Here is a 19429-nt window from a genome sequence, read left to right on the forward strand (position 1 = left end):
ACACTGAACCCACATCGCCCCCAGTGTCTGCGTACACTAGTGTATGAATGTGTGTGTGGTATCTTGATGTAAACAGTACCTTGAAGGTGGAAAAGTGTTGCGATACAATCCGTTTCATTCAGAAGGAAAGGAAGAAAAGGAAAAAAACAACTATTTTCATCATTATTTGTCTCCAAAACCAAAATGGAAAAAAACGGATAATGGTTTCGTTTTAATAATAATAATCGTTTTATCAGTTTTCTATTTTGTGTTCAAAAGAATAATGGAAAAAACAGATAACGACAATTTCCCATTTCCGTGACTTAAACTTAGACTGAACCAGGACTAAATCAGGACTAAATCAGGACCATTTTCACTGATCTGATCCTGGCCTCAGTCCTGGTCTCAGTCCCGGTCTGGTCCCAGCCTCAGTCCTGGTCCCATTTCCAGTCTGGCCTTGGTCTCAGTCCTGGTGTCAGTTCTAGTCTGGTCCTGGTCTCAGTTCTAGTCTGGTCCCAGTATAGGTCCTGGTCTCAGTCCTGGTTTGGTCCCAGCCTCAGTCCTGGTCTCATTTCCGGTCTGGTCCTGGTCTCAGTCCTGGTGTCAGTTCTGGTCTGGTCCTGGTCTCAGTCCTGGTTCAGTCCTGGTCTGGTCCTGGTCTCAGTTCTAATCTGGTCCCGGTCTAGGTCCTGGTCTCAGTCCTTTTCTCAGTCCCGGTTTGGTCCCAGCCTCAGTCCTGGTGTCAGTTCTGGTCTGGTCCTGGTCTCAGTCCTGGTGTCAGTTCTGGTCTGGTCCTGGTCTCAGTCCTGGTGTCAGTTCTGGTCTCAGTCCTGGTCTCAGTTCTCAGTCTCAGTCTGGGTCTAGGTCCTGGTCTCAGTCCTTTTCTCAGTCCCGGTTTGGTCCAGCCTCAGTCCTGGTCTCATTTCCAGTCTGGTCCTGGTCTCAGTCCTGGTGTCAGTTCTGGTCTGGTCCTGGTCTCAGTCCTGGTGTCAGTTCTAGTCTGGTCCCGGTCTAGGTCCTGGTCTCAGTCCTTTTCTCAGTCCCGGTTTGGTCCCAGCCTCAGTCCTGGTCTCATTTCCAGTCTGGTCCTGGTCTCAGTCCTGGTCTGGTCCTGTCCTGTCTCAGTCCTGGTGTCAGTTCTGGTCTGGTCCTGGTCTCAGTCCTAGTCTGGTCCCGGTCTCAGTCCTGGTCTGGTCCCAGCCTCAGTCCTGGTCTCATTTCCAGTCTGGTCCTGGTCTCAGTCCTGGTGTCAGTTCTAGTCTGTTCCCGGTCTAGGTCCTGGTCTCAGTTCCAGTCTGGTTCCGGTCTGGTCCTGGACCTGGTTTAGTCCTGGTTCAGTCCTGGTTCAGTCCTGGTTCAGTCCTGGTTTAGTCCTGGTTTAGTCCTGGTTCAGTCCTGGTTCAGTCCTGGTTTAGTCCTGGTTCAGTCCTGGTTCAGTCTGTATGCAGTGCAAACGTCTGGCATCACAGTTTAAGTCACAGAAATGGGAAACAGTCGTTATCTGTTTTTTTTTTTTCAATTATTAATTTCAACACAAAATCGAAAACTGAAAAAAACAAAAACAAATCATCTTTAATTAATTAATCATCGCATTTATACAGCACCTTTCAAGATCCCCAAAGTGCTTTACAGATCATTATTCATTCACTCAACACTCAGTGGTGGTAAACTACTACTGAAGTCACAACTGCCATGGGACAGACTGATGGAAGCGAGGCTGCCAATACCACCACCAACACTCACGCACACACCACTTTCATACTAGGCAATGTGGGTGAAGTGTCTTGCCTAAGGACACAATGACACTGTGGCAATCCCAGTGGTCTCTCATCCAAGTACATCATCCAATCATCTGGTTTTTCATTTTGGTTTTGGAAACAAATAATGAAGAAAATAGTTGTGTTTTCATTTTCTTATTTTTGATTTTATATTAAAAAACGAATGATACACGGATTAAAAACGTTACCATTGACCACTGAAATGTGACCATCTTCAAGTTGAGAATGTTCCGAAGTATACTTTAACTTTTATGACCAATCAAGTGACATACCACCAGAAAGTTCCATATAGTCTCTTAAAAAAAGACAATATTTGGATTTTTTTGCTAACACTTTTTGACAATTTATGTCTGTGAAACTGCGGGTGATTCTGACGCTACAATTTCCACCAGGTGCAGTTTTGACACAGACTGTGACTCATCTCCCAAATTGCAGTGTTTACTTTTTACCGGGGCTCCAGTAAGTGACATTTGTGAGTAGAAAATACCTGTTTTTTGTGTATTTTGTGTGTGCGATCATTGCTCCTCTCAGTCCACCCACAGCACTGCTATTTCCATGTCAAACCCAAAACAAGGTAAGCTCCGGCGTTTCACCCAATGAATTTCAAATCTGCTGGCCGACAAAATTCAGCCCCGCAGCTGATTTTTGCGCCCGGTCGGAGAATTTGCATCATGAAAAGACAAAGTATCAAAATATTTTCAGTGACACGAGGTAAGTACAATACCCATTCCAACCATGTACAAAATTTCAAAAATCGATTGATAAGTACTTTTGCGAAGTGTCCAAAACAAATTATTCAAGCTACACTTTACGCTTCATTCACTATTAAAGGTGCATTGTGTAACTTTTCTGGTGGAGGGTCCATCAAATGCTTTTCTTCATGGAGATGTTATTGCTTTATCTGGAATGTTTCACAGTATGGCATTAAACCTTTCTATCTTCATGGAGACCAAATCAGGCAGTGTTACAGGTCAGATCTGTGGAGAGGCGAAACGCTCACACTCAGATTTCCTGTTTTTCTAGATATTTTTGAGTTATAAAACCACCTGTAATTGAATATATGGGTCCAGTCAAGCAGTAACGGAGGGAAACAGGGGCAGATTTTTTACATTCAAATGTCTCTTATTCAGAAACTAGAGGGACTATTGAAATAAGTAAAGTATCAGAATGTAGGAAAGAGTTAACACTCCAACAGGGTAAAGTTAAACCTGTGATATTCTTTCAAGTTGTTGACAAAAAATTTAAAAAACTCATGTCGGTAACAGAAGGAATGAAATATGCAGCACTTTTTGGGCAGTAAATCCAAACAGTGATAACTCTTGGTTCTCACTTACATATCCTTAACAAACTGGTTTGAATATTTACTTCATATAGTTTTCTACCATATGGTACAAGATTAGGTTGAAAAACCTCTTACTTTTTGAGTAATGAGATTTTTTATTAAGAAAGGTCATGGTAACGGACGGAAAAGTAACGGAGGGAAAAATGTGCAAACAAGTAGAAGGTGCAGGATTTTACATCATTTATCAGCTTTTTTCTTCCAAATACTTTAATATTACTTCAAAATGAAAGGAAACTATTTCTATAAAATATGTCAGTCCTTCCAAGCAAATTTTTATCATTTTAAATACATAAAAAAAAAAAAAAATCCCCTGTACCTTCATCAACAGTTCAAAGATGGAATAACACAAGATATGATGAAATACATCCATTTATTTACATGATTTGCAGGACTTTGAAATTTGGGAAATAATTTTTGTTCCATGTTTCATACATGGTCTGTTTAAAACGTATGGAACTTTAGAACCAAAAATGATACAGAAAAAAGGTCAACAGTTTCATAAACTAGAGTACATATGTATCTGTTCAATACATTTTTAGATCAGATGCATTAACTTGAATTTTTGGCCTTGCTGTTTACTTCTGCTTGACCGGGCCCAAATGTAAAGTAGATCTGTTTAATGTCATACTGTGGAACATTTCAGGCAGAGCAATGACATATCCATAAAAACAAGCAGATGACGAACCCCCAACCAAAAAGTTACACACTGTACCGTCTCATATTTGCTAATAATATTAGACTTGGCCTATGTAGATCATTATTTTCTACTTTTTTCCTATATTACACAAAACCTAGTACTGCCCAGTAGAGGTCTGTGCAGGACAGAATTTTCAGTCCCACTCTTACCTGCACCCACATTGTGCAGTCCCACTCCCCTGCCTGTAAAAAATGTTAATTTTTATTCCCACTCCCACCCGCAAATCCCACAAGATGGAGACATTTGCTTTTTTAAGCTCTGTCAAACACGGAGAAGCGGAAAGGAACTGTCTAAAATGTGCGCAAGATTAGACCATATCTGCAAATTTAGGCTGTTTAATATGTTTTTATTAAGGCCAAATATAATATGCAGCACAAATAATTTATGATAGGCTTACATGAATCATTTGTATATTTTACTTTACACTCAGCCTGCAATGAGCTTTCAAAATGTGTCCTGCGCCGCACTGTTTTCTGTCGGGGGTGCAGGGCTTTAGTGCCCAGTTTAGCAGCTCTAACTGAAATGTGATTGTGGGTAGAGTTTAGGTGTTTAGTCCCGCTTTAAAGAAGAGTTTCAGCAGATTTCAATCCTTCCCTGCCTTTATACATGCGTACTTTTAAAAGCTTCAGTTTACACCAGAGACAACAGATCTGCTCCTGTGACACCAGCCTCTGAATATTCTCATCAAAACAAAATTTTTCACATTGTTTATGTATTCATTTTTGATTGGATGAGTTATGTTTTACATCACAATAGAAAAGTTGACAAGAGAGACGATACTTTGCAGCGATAACGAGCTGTATCTGTGGTGCTTGCAATAATTAAGATATTCACTATTTCATTTTTCAGATTTTAAAGTTTAAAAGTTGCTGTCTACTGTCATAAAGTATTTTATATTTATCCTCCACGGTTGTAAACTTTCTGTAGTCCATCATGAGTCATTCCCTGAGCTCCTAGATGCGATGCACGGTGTCTACACAGACGTAGTGGTTTTAGAGAACATATTTTGAAAGGGCATTGGAAGTTTATTTTGACACCACGTGCTAATTTCCTGTCTTACCTGTTTGAGCGGCCGTAGCGTCACGACGGCCGCTGGACGCGCATATGACGCTGCTGGTGTAAATTATCTGACCATTAAAAATGGAAATCCAAGCCTGCGTGTGTGCTGCTCGTGTGTAAATGGTGTAAATAAGGGGTTATAGGAAAAAGATCTAAACTAGTTGTGTGAATTTTGATAAAGGGATGTATCCATACCCAAATTTGAGTCTGTATCGATTCATCTAGTACAGGAGTGCTCAGACTTTTTCAGTATGTGAGCTACTTTTAAAATAATCGTGTCTGAAAGATCTACCACCTAGTACAAAAATGTTAAACATATAATTATTTGTAAATGTATTATGAATTCTTACATGTACAACACATTTTGATGTACCTTGCATAACGTCATGAGATAATACTGCACAACACAATTAAACTTTTTACATGTTTGTAATTACTTGAATCAGGGGTGCCCACACTTTTTCAGCATGCGAGCTGCTTATAAAATGTCCAAGTCAAAAATGATCGACTGAATACAAAGTCAAGGAAACTGTACTGGACTTAAGAGAACTTTCAATAGCACTTTACAGAAAACTGAAAAAAGTGAAGACAGTGATTAGGATTTTTAAACCTGTTTTTTTAAGTTCCTAACTGGAGTTACATGGTTAGTACGAGTTTTACAGTGGGGTTTAGCCTCTGCACATTTACCAAACCAAACCCAGATGTATTTGTGCACTTTTATTAGGCAAACTTCAGCCACATGTCGCGGTAGATCTGCTCTGTGCTGTTGGCATCCTCTGTGCCAACACTCTAACATCAATTTAGATCAATTTTTGCTTCGCGTTTTGTCTTGTCCTTCTAATCTGCGCATTGTGGCAGGAGCCTGTGCGCTTTACCTGGGAAAGAGCGAGAGCGTGAAAAGGCGAGGAGCGGTGCGCTGACGTGAGCAGATGGACAGGTAGGATGTCTTAAAAAAGTTGAACCTGCCCTGTGATACACGCTGGTACACAAGGACTAACGCTGTTGCGAACAAGCCACATGCAGGGAGCGTGTGTGATTGTGATGTGCCGCACAGTATCCGCGTGTTCCAAATGGCACACAGGCTATAGTGAGACGCTCCACACACTCCCGCACCCGGTACAAGTTTATTGCCAACAGCAGTGGCCGTAATATGATCGCACTTGTTGAGTGTCAGACCTCGAGTGAGAGACAAGACCGAGGCCAAACGTGATCGAGTCCGAGACGAGACACGGCGATCTACCCACATGACCTTGGCGATCGACTGGTAGATCGCGATCGACGTATTGAGCACCCTGGTCTAGTACAATAATTGATACTATCCAGCTGAGGTCATCAAAAGTCCTTGGGGGTGTGATGCTAACTGTAGGCTCTGCTATGTCTGAAGCTTTGTTAGATCAGAGCTTTATTTTAACACAAACTGACCAGGAAAGGCTGCTTTAGTCTGAACTTCAACAGTTGACATGATTTGCACTGTTAAACAAATCTCTCACAAATAAAATGGGGCGACAGTAGCTCAGCTGGCAGAGCATTTGAGTGATCAGAAGGTTGGTGGTTCAAATCCTGGGTCTGTGTACTCTGGTGTCTGAATGGGTGAGTGGTTTGTTGTTGTGAAGTGCTTTGAGTGCCTCGAAGGTAGAAAAGCGCTATATAAAAATGTGTCCATTTACCAAAATTACAGTCACAAGCGAGCCAACGGTTTTTCCATTAGTCACTCTCACCTTTTTGTTGTAAATCAAACACCTAAACAGGACCACGAACATCTGAGTTTTCAGACTACCGTACGAGTTTTTTGACAGCGATTGCCAGTGTGCATTGCATCACCATGGTAACTCCTAAACACTCCACCATAGACATACACCCCCACATGATGTCACTGCAAAGTATCAATCCTTACTGTAGATACTCCCATCCCTAATAGAAAGAAGACAAATTGACTTGCCATTCTACAATAATGTTAATGTAGTTATAGCAGGCCTGTAATGCGATTAATTTCTCATTATCTGAAGTGCATTAAAAGGTCAAGACAGCTGACTCTCTCATCTCATATAATAATATAATCTCGTGTTTTAAGAGGGGTTGCTTTCTTCTTCTGCGTTTGAATCTTTTGAACAGACATTTGTGTTCTGAACAGATCTGACGGGCCTGTGAGCTTCAAAGTTATAGAATTAGACAAACTTTTACTGAAATAATGCTCTGTCTGCTCCTTGAAGCCAGAGCCCCTGCTGGTGAGTAATAGTAGAATATTCAAGCTCCCACAGGAATCTGTTCTGTGAAGTTGATCTGAATGTACATTAAGACACAAAGTGATATGAGCTTGAAGGGGAGATGTTAGACAAAACTGGCTTTTAAAGGTTCTTTACTATGTAAAATTGACTCTTGTGAGCTTTAAGCTGTGTTATAATGTTGTTACGTCCTCAAAAACATATGTGGAGTTGTGTGTTGTTTCATTCACACATGTTTGAGTAAGCCTTTATTATTAGGCCATGTTCACACCGCTAGTTTGAATATTTGGTCCGCACCAGGCCATACAATTGTTATTATGTAGCATATAGACTCCAGTGTGGTCGCTTTCACACCTGCAAGTCAACCAAAATTGGTCCGATTGATGTATGTCCACGGCTCCTGCCCACAGCTGGGATGCTGGGGCTCTCCCGCACAACAGACCTCTCAGAAGTGAGGCCGAGATGCACCGTGCCGCCCAGTGGCCTTCTCACAGAGCCCTTCTGCAGGGTATGGGCCCCTCAAGCGGAGTCCGGCGTCTAGAATCTACGAACTGCCGGCCAAAGGCGTCCAGACCCAACCTCGGCCCCTGTTACATACGGGGCCTGCTAAATTTGGGACAGTAAAAATTGAGGACTGGGGGGCAGGTCAATTCAGGAGTCTGAACCTGCCCTCCCATGATGCATTTCACATAGTTTTGTTTGGACCTAGGGTTGGGCGATATGGATCAAAAAATATATCTCGATATATTTTGCTCTATCTCGATATACGATATATATCTGTACAGGGAAAAATAACCCCCAAAAACAACTGCAAAAACAAATATACCAAATTCCACAAGATCTTTTTTTTAAATTAAAGTGTAAGACGTCGGCAGTTCATATAGGAAGATTTAAGATTACAAAAAAACCTAATTACATAAATAATAATTTAACTGTAAAATAAAAGAAATAATACATATTTTCATTCATAAATAAAACAACTCAACACAAGGTCATCTTTGCATTAACTCTGTTATCTAGACCAATAATAACCGTGAGCTCCTTTAGCAGAAGAAGGATGTTCATTATTTTAATAGATTCATGTTATTATCCAGCAGTAAGGAGCTCTGAGGTTTCCCACAATCCACTGCAGATCAAACCCAACGTTTCCAAACACTATTGTACAAGTGACACTGCAGCAGATTATTAATTAAAATCTTCTGCATAAATAAACTTTACAATATATAAAGCATAACGACTTTAGATCCACATCAGACCGTTTGAGATAATAATGTGTTTAATGCAGTTTTGTGTAGACTTGTTTACGTTTTACAGAAAGAAACTTAAAAGAGCATGGCTCATTTGCATAAACAGCGCACTCCTTTTGCTGCTCATGTGGTTCAGCTTCTTTCGGACGAAAGGACAAAAGTCGGTGGAATATGAGGATGTGCTGCCTTGTCTGTAAATGGTGGAAAAGTTTCATGGCGCTAGAAGCTTTTCACTGGCACCAACTTTCGGCTTTCCCGGCGGTAGTGAGGAGAGAATGAAACATGAGCGAACAAAATCAGTGAGGCGGGGGCACGCGGGCAACGACAGAGAAGACAAACAAACAAAGCGGCGAAATCAATATTGAATATAAGCATTATATCGATATATCAAGTTTAAAAAATATCTCGATATATTTAAAATATCGAGATATTTGGACCTACTGTCTATGGTTTGGACCCGAGTCCACATTCACACCAGAGACTGCACCAGAGTCTGGCATTTGGTGCAGAATCAAGCGGACTGATACCACCTCTTTTTTGAGGTCTCGGCCCATTTGATTTAGTGCGGATGTGAGTGCGATTGATGCTGTCACACCAACGAAAACAAACCAAACTAAGAACTTCTGGTTCAAATGGAATGTTTGGTGCGCACTAACTACTGTCAGCGTGAAAGCACCTTTAGTCTGTATACATCTCCAAAATTCAAAGTACTCTGTTCCACCTTGTGATGTCATGTAGTGGTAATTAACATTTACCTTTCACCATTTTATTCAGTAGAGCAGGCATGTCCAAACTATGGCCCGGGGGCCAAATGCGGCCCTCAGACAAATTTTTCTTGGCCCTCAGGCTTCCAGGTGAATTAGCCCAAATTGCCTTGCATCAATTAAAAATGTACTTTTTACTGCAAGTTTTTGAAAATCTACCTTGATAAAGCCAATATTTAATATTTAGTGTGTGGTTTTAAGGATCTTAGCATGAATAAAGATTGATGCCTCATTTTAACATGTTTAAAAATGCACATATTTCAGTTATTCACTGTATTGCGCTCCATTCTACGGCCCTCGATCGACCCTCTGCTTCATCTGTGTTTAGATATGTGGCCCTTGATGAAAAAAGTTTGGACACCCCTGCAGTAGAAGAGTGGCACTTCCAGCGCTGAAATTATCTAAATGATTCCACTGAAGGTTTATGGAGTTTAAAAACACAGTGAAGCACTTCCTGACAAGGTGGAACAGAGATTTCAGTTTGAGAGAAGAAATAAATATGCAGGATTTCTGTGTTAAACGTGTGAATGAAACAAAACACAACTCCAGGTCTGTTTGTGACGAGGAAACAAACAACATTTCATAACATAGATCAGAAAATAGCATGATATGGACCCACTGTTTTTAAACACATACACATCACTGGAATCATTTTTGATCATTTCAGCCCTTTGTATCTCTGCAAAAAAAATGGTGGAAGGTGGAAGAGAGCGGTTTGAGCTTTGGAGATGTAGACAGACTAATAATAAAGGGTTACTTAAACATGTGTGAATGAAAAAAAAACACAACTCCAAGCATGTTTTTGACAAGGTAACAACATTATAACTTAATTTTGCATAATATACAGTAGAAACCTTAAAAAATAGAGATATCATAGTTGTCAAAGTATAGTGAAAGTGATTTAACAGTGTCATTTTGAAGTATTCTAGCCTGAGCCGTGTACCTGATGTCATTGGAGAACTCTTTGTCGTATCTGCGGCGCCCCCTGAGTTTCCAGTAGAGCACTGCGATGAAGAGGAGCAGGATGAGGATGAGGAGGATGCAGCCGATCACCGTCCCCACGATCACCGCCGCTCGGTTGGGGGCTGCAAAAACACAACACGTACACACATAAGAGAAGAGAAGAGTCGAGTCTGCGGCGGTCTGGAGATGATTTCATGATTTTAAAATAATGATACTGAATTTGATCATTTGATTCCAACGTGGATCTGAACAGAGGCTGAGGCGGTCACAAAATTTGGAACATTTCTCATCAGTTCACACCGTTCTCGGGCTCCTTCTCGGAACACTTGACACAGCTCTCGCTCACGAACACCCATGAGCGGTGAATTCAGCCTGTTTTTCTCAATACTGCAGGTCTGTTCCCGTGCGCTCAAGGACATTGGCCCAAACTCTGTCATGTTTAATACAGAAACTCAAACAGAATGGCAAAATTCTACCATTTCTGAGCACCCGAAAACTAAAAATAAAAGATTTCACACGAGTCAAACACGGAGAAGGGTCTCAGGGAAAGCATAGACTATAGACTATCCATAGATAAACACACTGTGAGATTTGTAAATTACTTTCCAGGAGCACATTACATATTACAGAACCGTATTGTCCCTCGGGAGGTGTTCCGAGCTTGTCCCACTGGAAAGAGGTCCCGAGGAAGACCCTTGGACACACTGGAGGGACTATGTCTCTGGGAACATCTTGGGGTCCCCCGGAGGAGCTAGAGGAAGTGTCCAGGGTGAAGGAAGTCTGGGAGTCCCTGCTTAGACTGCTGCCCCCTGTGACTTGGCCCCAGATAAGTGGAAAAAAATGGATGGATATGTATTGTTGATGTATTTGCAGCATCCAACATCTTTTCTTCTGCATCAATATTTTGGATCAAATACTGCAAAGTCTACTCTGCAATCGATAATGTATAGATTGATATTTGACATAACACAACACAGACAGTTTTTGCAAAGCTTTTCCAGTCCAAAATTCATCTGTGTAAAGTGTGAACCTCAATACCAGACAGCGATAACCCAGTGATTCTCAATAAATCAATCAATCAGACTTTATTTCTATAGCACCTTCCAACAACCAAAGCTAACCAAAGTGCTGTACAACATTAAAACAAGATAAAAAACAATAAACATAGGTCAACAAAGCACATTACACAATTAAAATAAAGAAAGTGTCACAGGGCCACTATGTGTTAAAAGCCATTCTAAATAAGTAGGTTTTAAGTTTGGTTTTGAACAAAGGCAGGACAGGGATGGACCGTAACTCAATGGGCAAAGAGTTCCAGAGTTTTGGACCAGCAACTGCAAAAGAACGATCACCCCACTGTTTGCACTGGGACCGGGGGACCTCCAGCAGATGTTGCCCAGCAGATCGTAGAGCTCTGCTGGGTTGGTGAGGGGTCAAAATCTCACACAAGTTGGAAGGTGCAAGACCATTGACTGCATTAAAAAGAAACATCAATCATCATTTCTGTGGTTCCTGAGAGAAGAACTAAAACTTCTGAGCTGCACTTTCAATTGAATTAAATAGCACGAAAAACACATGAGCAAAGTGTGAGAGTTTTTGGAGATGATTGATTAGTTTTGGATGTGAAAGTGCATTTTGCTGAGATGAAATTTTCTTTTAGCAAACCCATGAGGCTACGTTTATATGATGACGGTCTGAACAAAAGAGGCAAAAGCGGTGTTGCGTCTTCACTTCTTATTCCGCATTTAGGTGAGCATTTTTGGGAGGAAACCTGCATATGGTGACGTAAAAGTGTGTGGAATTTGATTGGGCATGCATGCCAGGTTTCTGTGTACTGTATATATGTGACGTAAACGTGTATGCGACGTGAGCAGATCTGACCAGAGTTTTACGTCTTGTGCAGTGTAGATAGAAACTCTAAAGTGGAGTGTATTCAACTTTTCCACTCTGGACTGTGGTTTAAGATGTTTGCGTTTTTAAGACCCAAAAATGCCGTCACCGTCGAATCGAAATTCACTTTCGAGAAAATATTTTGTTGTTTTTACCCACAAGCATTCTTGTGTTCGCTGTACGCAGGAAGGAGCGAGGGGCGGCGTCCTGACGTGAGGCAGATGGACAGGTAGGATGTTTAGGAAGTTGAACCTGCCCTGTGATGCACGCTGGTACATCGAGGGCACACGCTGTTGCAGACGAGCCGTGCATAGGGAGCGTGTGTGTTTGTGATGTGCCGTAGAGTCTCCGCGGGTTTCAAATGAGCGCACAGGCTGCACTGAGACGCCCCACACGCTCCTGCACCCCGGTTCAAGTTTATTGCCAACAGCAGCAGCTGTAATGAAATATGATCGCACTTGTTGAGTGTCAAGACCTTGAGTGAGACACAAGACCGAGTCCAAACGTGAGTCCGAGACGAGTACTAAGACACGACGATCTACCCACACGACCTTTGACATATTGAGCACCCCTGGTTTAAAGTGTCCTGATTAATACAACTGTAAAAATGCTAAATACATACACAAATACATCAAAAAGTTGAACTCAAAATCAATTCCCAGTAGCCAGTTACAACTTACTTCAGCTTTGATTTTACCTCCAGACTAATCTATATTTCTGAAATCGCTCCTTTTCATCAGAGCTCAGTGATTCTGCTTAACATCTCTACCTCCATCCTTCCTATACCTCCACTGATCGCCTCTTTCATGCACCATCACCTCCTCCCTTCTCCATCATCTCCCTAATCATACTGTATCTCTTTCACTGGCTCTAGCTAATAGTCCCCGGTTAGCTCTTTACCGCTCCGATACCTCTCCATCAGCGCCCTTCATCTTCCAGCGCTAGCATCGTCCTGCGATAAGCTCCCATTTGAACACTGCACCTGTTGCTAGATGTAATTACCCGCTGCTTATGCTAATCCGCGCCCCCGGCCTCTTCAGACAGGATCTCACATCGTTAATGTCATGTAATGTACTGCTTTAATATTCTATGCGGAGAAGCGCCTCTATGGATTTTAAAGTCAATATAAAGGTTTTCATGTTTTTATAATGATTGCGTGGTTTGGTGGGGTAGTACCTGTGCTTAGTGTAGTTTTATATCAGTGAAGTGGCAGTTCGTGAAGAAAAGTTTAGAATAAAGAGTTCTAAAATGGAATACCCCTACCTATGTCATCAAGGAATGAATTTTTTTGGCAATTTAAACCTTGATTTAACAAAATAAAGGTGTTATAATTTATTTGGATTGGTCTAATCATAACTCTGTTTTTGTGTTTAGTAGTTTTATTCGGTCATTTGGCAGTACTACAAAACAAAACAAAACATAGATTACAACCCCATGGATCATGATCGATCAGGGTTTAGGCCAAAGTAAAAAGTACTTCTAATGCCTAACCCTTTTAAACAATGACAGTATTCCAAGAAAGAAAAGCAGTGTGTGAACAGAAAGTTTGCATTTACAATTTCACTTATGACTTACTGCATGGGTGTCCATATTTTTTTCATCAAGGACCACATATATAAACACAGATGAAGCAGAGGGCTGATCGAGGGCTGTAGACTGGTGCTCAGTACAGTGAATATTTGAAATATCTGCATTTTTAACACTTCAGAATGAGCCATCAGTCTTTATTCATGCTAAGATCTTCAAAACCACACACTAAATATGAAATATTGCCTTTATCAAGGTAGATTTTCAAAAAAACTTGCAGTAAAAAGCAAATTTTTTACTGATGCAAGGTAATTTGGGCCAATTCACCTGGAAGCCTGAGGGACAAGAAAAAATTTGTCTGAGGGCCGCATTTGGCCCACGGGCCATAGTTTGGACATGCCTGACTTACTGTATATATAAGAGCCAAAATAAAATAAAAAAAAAAAAAAAAAATGCATAATTCATTCATTCCAGAGCTCTATATCTTTCAAAACACAACAATTTACTCTTTTTTTTAAAGGCTTCTACAGTGTTAACTATTGCGTAATTTAGACATTTTGGTATATTTTTTGGGTTAGAGTTATGGAATCATCTTGTACTTTGTATGCCATATCTCTTGCCAGTCAGTACAATTATGAACTTGAATTTGTTTTTTCTTTTTTGATTCCATAACTATGGGGTGGTCAGCTGCTTTTGTGGCTACCTGGTTCTTGAGCTCAGTTTTTAACATGGGATGTTAACCAACTAAGAAGTACAGTATGTGCAGTTCAAAGGACACAAGTAAAGGACAGTTGAATTTTGTGAAATGAGCTGTTTGTTTTTCCTGTATCCATGGAGACTGTGTAAGAGGATAGCTAAGTAGCTACCTAGGGACATTTGAAATGCTACAGGCTTTTTACACCATATGTGAGAACAAACATGGCAGATCTTCCAGAGGAAACACTTTGAGGGAATGGACCATTTCATCAACAACTGAAACACCAGAGTGGACTGAGGCCTTTCCTGTTGTGTTCACTGGCTCCCCCTGGAGGCTGCTGACACTCTTGGCTCTTCCTCTCCTGAAACTGCCCTGACACAGATCTGCTGACCCTCTGTGAATGTCCTCCTGTTAAACCGCACTAGACTTTTGACTGAGACACAAAGGACACTAGAGGATGTGTATGGGGTGAAGGAAGTCTGGGAGTCCCTGCTTAGACTGCTTCCCCGGATAAGCAGAAGAAAATGGATAGATGGACAAAGGCCACTTAGATGTGCAGAAATGTTGCAGCAACATCATCTGTAACAGCTTGTCTGTTTCTGTCTAAACATTCAGTTGTTCAGTTGACTTTTTGCATCTGGAAATACAAATGTGTGGGCTTGTTTGTGCTTTGACAATTAAACCTACAATTTGTTTAGCTGACTGTGTAACAGATTCTTTTTTCATTAGAACAATATATGGCATGTAGGCATTTGCAATTACTGTTATAAACTATAATTCTGAACATTCTGAGTGTGTGGGTGGAGAGGTTGTATTGTACTTTGTTCTAAGTGAGAACAACATCATGGATAAGTTTTTATTTATTTATTTTATTTTTTTGCAGCACTACAAAAAGGCTCTATTTTCAGTATAATATAATGGATCCCTCAGGGGGTTGTTTTTGGCCCATTCATCTTCATTCACTGTACTCCAGACTAGACGTCACACCACATGTCCAGCTGTGTTCTCTGATTACTCTGAGAATAACAATCTCATCATCTCCACATGGAGCAGATATGATTCATTCTAAAAGACAAACCAAATGTGTTTAAAAAGATTTGACTTCCATTTATGAATTACCTTGATGGCAACATTTCAGCTTAAGAGTTCATGTATCATTGTTTGCGTGGGACCAAAACATCATATGTGTCTGAAAGCTTATATCAAGGGGTGTCCAATTATACTCATGTTGAGACCAAAATAGATGTATGGGCTCTATTCAGACTTACGTCACAAACTTGGATGCATGCAGAGGATGACTTCCAGCGGACTCTGTTGGCGATAGTAACTCTGACAATATCTGGGAAAACTGAGAAAATGGCCCAGTCTCTTCATTTAGATGTCACTGTTTTCTTTCTTTTTTTCTTCTATAAATGGCCTATTAATTTCAGTATTATAATTTGTCTAACTTAATTACAAAAAAATAATTAAATAAAAAAATTGTCATACTTTATGTAATGTAATTTCCGAACTATTGAGTGCACCTGAATATAAGCCGTATCAACAAAATTTAAACTAAAATTTTAAATTGTACATATATAGGAATATAAGTCGCAGGTGTCCACATCTTCAAGAACGTTTTCAAGTTCTGGTCATCTGCTTTTATCACTTCTGAAAATTTTTATAGTCTTTTAGCACTGAGCCAGTTCGTCACGCTGCCGTTGCCAAAATCTCACCACCGAGCTCATGTGCAGCAGCTCTGTTTCCTTCTTCCACAGCCACATCAGTTGTCTTTAACTTAAAAGCTGCATCATCTGCATTTCTTCGTGTATTTTCCATGAGGAGGGTGTGTGTGTATGAAGCACAAGATAACTGTGTGTGTTCAAAACACAATCAAATGAGAATCTTCCTCGGCTCATCACCCCTGTCTCTCCCTGTGCTCTACTGTGCACGTCTCCTGCAGAAAGAGTCTCTGTCCTGTTTGTATCATGTCAGTGTCTTGGAGGATTTCAGCAGATTTCAGGCTCTTCTGGGGGCGGGGCTAGTTCTATCAATCATGTATGAGTGGATGTCTGGGTACTGAAAAATGAGAGACGCTTCTTCTCGTCATTTACACATATGGGTAAGACATATCCACTTCACCAATATTCATTTAGCATCAAAACTTATTTTATCACACAGTGATAAACTGTTTGAGTGTGTGAACAGTATCAATAGCTAGTGTAGTGAAGACTGTATCAAGTGGTGGTTTGAATATTGTTTAATGAAGTTACACATTGAGTTGAAGCTTAAACACTGAGATCTTATCTGTTGGATAGTACCATTGTGTTTCCTACATGCTTCTATTCTCCTATGTGCTTCTAAGCAAATTCTTTTGCAGAACTGGGACTGTGGAGATAACCAGCTGGCTTATCTAAACAGACTTGGTGTGATTTACAATGGTTTGGAGGGGGTTATCACTTCCCCCAAAGAAGAAATGCTGACACTTCAAGGCGACGATTCAAGAAACCTGCTCAACATATTATATACATATTCATATGGATGTCTATAAAATCTGGGTTGAAGTATTCAGAGGCAGTAGCAACTTCATGTTAACCGTGGATCCATGTGTAACCGCACAGACAGCAGTGGTTTCTGCACTCAGGCTGCGTGTATGTGCTGTGTTGCTAAACCATAGACTGTATATATGAATGGACAATGTGCCAAACAAAGAATTCGTCCATATATTCGCCGCATCGTTTTATTAGCTGCAGGGTCCAAAGTGTGAGGAAAAAGTAGCCGCTTATAGTCCGGAAATTACGGTACTTAAAGGTCCTATATTACACAAAACTGACTCTTGTGTTGTCTCATCTTAGAATGTTGTTACCTTAGAATGTTGTGTTTTGTTTCATTCACACATGTTTGAATAACCCTTTATTATTAGTCTGTCTACATCTCCAAAGCTCAAAACGCTCCGGTCCACCTTGTGACATCATGAAGCAGAGGTTTTCAAATTAACATCTACCTTTTTTCCACTTGAGACTGGCAATTCCAGGACTGAAATGATCCAGATGATTCTAGTGAAGGTGTATGGCATTTAAAAACATAGTGGAGCTCTTCCTGTATTACCACATGACATCACAAGGTGCAAGAACGCAGCCTAAATATGCAGAGTTTCTCTATTAAACGTGTGAAAGAAACAAAACACAACTCGAGGTCTGTTTGTGATGAGGAAACAACATTCTAACATAGATATAGAAAACAGATTTATATACTGTATTTAAAACAACAATAAAAACATGTGAGGATATTTATACGAGCAGGTTAATTAAAATATAAACTTTCTTTTGTTTTTCACACACCCCAGCTCACTAAAGTATTCCTGTGAACCACCCCCCTGCTCCTGTACTCATTACAACACAACACAGCGTCCACACACTCCCCAGTGGATTCCCTTTTTTTCTGAATCTCGTACGACTCATGAAAGCCTTGGCCGCGACACAAAGAGCTTTCTGTTTGTATACTCACGTTTGCTGCATCGGAGGTGGACCTGGCAACGCTCCGACCCCACGGCGTTGTTGACTTCACACAGGTAGAGTCCCGCGTGGCTCTGCGAGTGGTTGCTAATCTTCAGTTCTCCGGTAGCGCTGTCTGAAAACCACAATGTCATTTCAGTATGTAATATAATGCAGATTTTAAAGGTACACTGTGTAAGTTTTCCCGTGGAGGGTCCGTCAAATGCTTTTCTCCGTGGAGATGTTGTTGCTTTGTCTGGAATGTTTCACAGTATGGTATTAAACTTTTCTGTTGTCAAACCAGACCAAGTTACAGGTCAGATCTGTGGAGAGGCGACGCTGCTCACAGTTAGAATGCCTGTTTTTCTAGATATTTTTGAACTATAAAACCATCTGTAATTGAATAAATGTAAAGTAGAGCTGTTTAATGTCATACTGTGGAACATTCCAGGCAGAGCAGTGACATCTCCATAGAAACAACCATTATAAACAATATTACTTTGCTAATTATGGCTGTGGTGCTTATTCCAGAAAACTCAGGCTTAGTCAGGAAATGTGTTTTGGGTGATTTATTGTGTTCTCCAACAGTGCAAAAAAAAAAAAAAAAAAAAAGGTGCCAAACGTGAGTGGAAAAATATTTACAGTGGTTCAGTGGAAAAAAAAATTCAAGTTCGAGGCAAACGAACAAAAATGAGTTTTTGTTAGACTTCCCCTTTAAGTGGCGCAGTGTTTGCTCTCTCACTCTCTCGTTCGCTCTCTGGCTCTGGTTCTCTCCGTGCACGTTACCTCCACTGTAACCCGGTCACAACTGACGGCCGAGCTGCAGAGCGTACCTATATACCCCCGTTTGCCCCTCCCACATTACATAATCCCTTAATAAATGTACATGTAATACCTTGCGTACAGAATGAACAGGTCTCGTTTATCATTTCAGAGAGACAGATAATCAGTTTAATTGAGCATGCAAATTAATTGTAGCTCACATGATCCCCGGAACCCACGCAACGGAAGGATTTAAGCTACTGGCGCGGATGTGTCCGGGTTTGCCAGAACGCACCACGGGAGGAGGGCGAAGGTGGCGGCACGAGAGTAAGTGACTGACTGATTTAGCATGATTTTGATGGACAGAACAAGCGCTTCTACATGTGCATCTTTAGTTGCCGCAAGACACGCAGGAGGTGTTGTGAAAATGTATTTTATTAAGTGGTTTTGGTAAGAAATGGTTCGGTGTGCGGAGCGCAGTGAATAAGAAAACGGGTGCGTGCGTCTTCACATGCTCTCTCCAGGGACGGCGTTCTTAGGGACACTGGCATATTTCTGGGTACATATGATTATAACACTACTCTTGTATAGAAACTCTCCATATTTAGGTTGTGTTCTTCTCTCAAACTAAAAACTCTCTGTTTCAACTTGTGATGTCATGTGGTAATACAGGAAGTGCTCCAGTGTGTTTTCAAACTCAATACTCGATCATTTCAACCGAATAAATGTCTATCTCTTCTGAACGAAATTCAAAAAGGTTAGCTGTTCACTTGAAAACTAACACTGCATGACATCACAAGGTGGAATAGAGCGTTTTGAGGTTTGGAGATGTAGACTAATAATCAACAATCGTCGTTCTGCAAATCTCAAGTAAGTCAAGTCTTTGACCTCAAGTCCAAGTCAAGTCCCAAGTCAAATACAGGCAAGTCCAAGTCGAGTCTCGAGTCACTGGCCCATAAGTCCAAGTCGAGTTCGAGTCGTCTGCTTTGAGCTTCAAGTCATTTCAAGCCCTTAAACCAAAGTACAAAA

At 40.9% G+C, this 19429-nt stretch overlaps 1 protein-coding gene across 1 annotated transcript in view; it reads right to left on the bottom strand.

The window, feature by feature from the left end:
* vsig8a (V-set and immunoglobulin domain containing 8a) overlaps positions 1–19429 on the bottom strand; it is a 69580-nt gene that overhangs the window by 11849 nt on the left and 38302 nt on the right. The window contains exons 5-6 of the mRNA XM_020938200.2: positions 17652–17774; positions 10032–10173 (exon numbers count right to left, since the gene is read on the bottom strand). Coding sequence (XP_020793859.1) covers positions 10032–10173; positions 17652–17774 — 265 coding nt within the window. The remainder of the gene's footprint in view (positions 1–10031; positions 10174–17651; positions 17775–19429) is intronic.

Source organism: Boleophthalmus pectinirostris, unplaced genomic scaffold, assembly GCF_026225935.1.
Source record: "Boleophthalmus pectinirostris isolate CB_2022bp ecotype Guang Dong unplaced genomic scaffold, ASM2622593v1 HiC_scaffold_18, whole genome shotgun sequence".
Classification (NCBI taxonomy): Eukaryota; Metazoa; Chordata; class Actinopteri; order Gobiiformes; family Gobiidae; genus Boleophthalmus; species Boleophthalmus pectinirostris.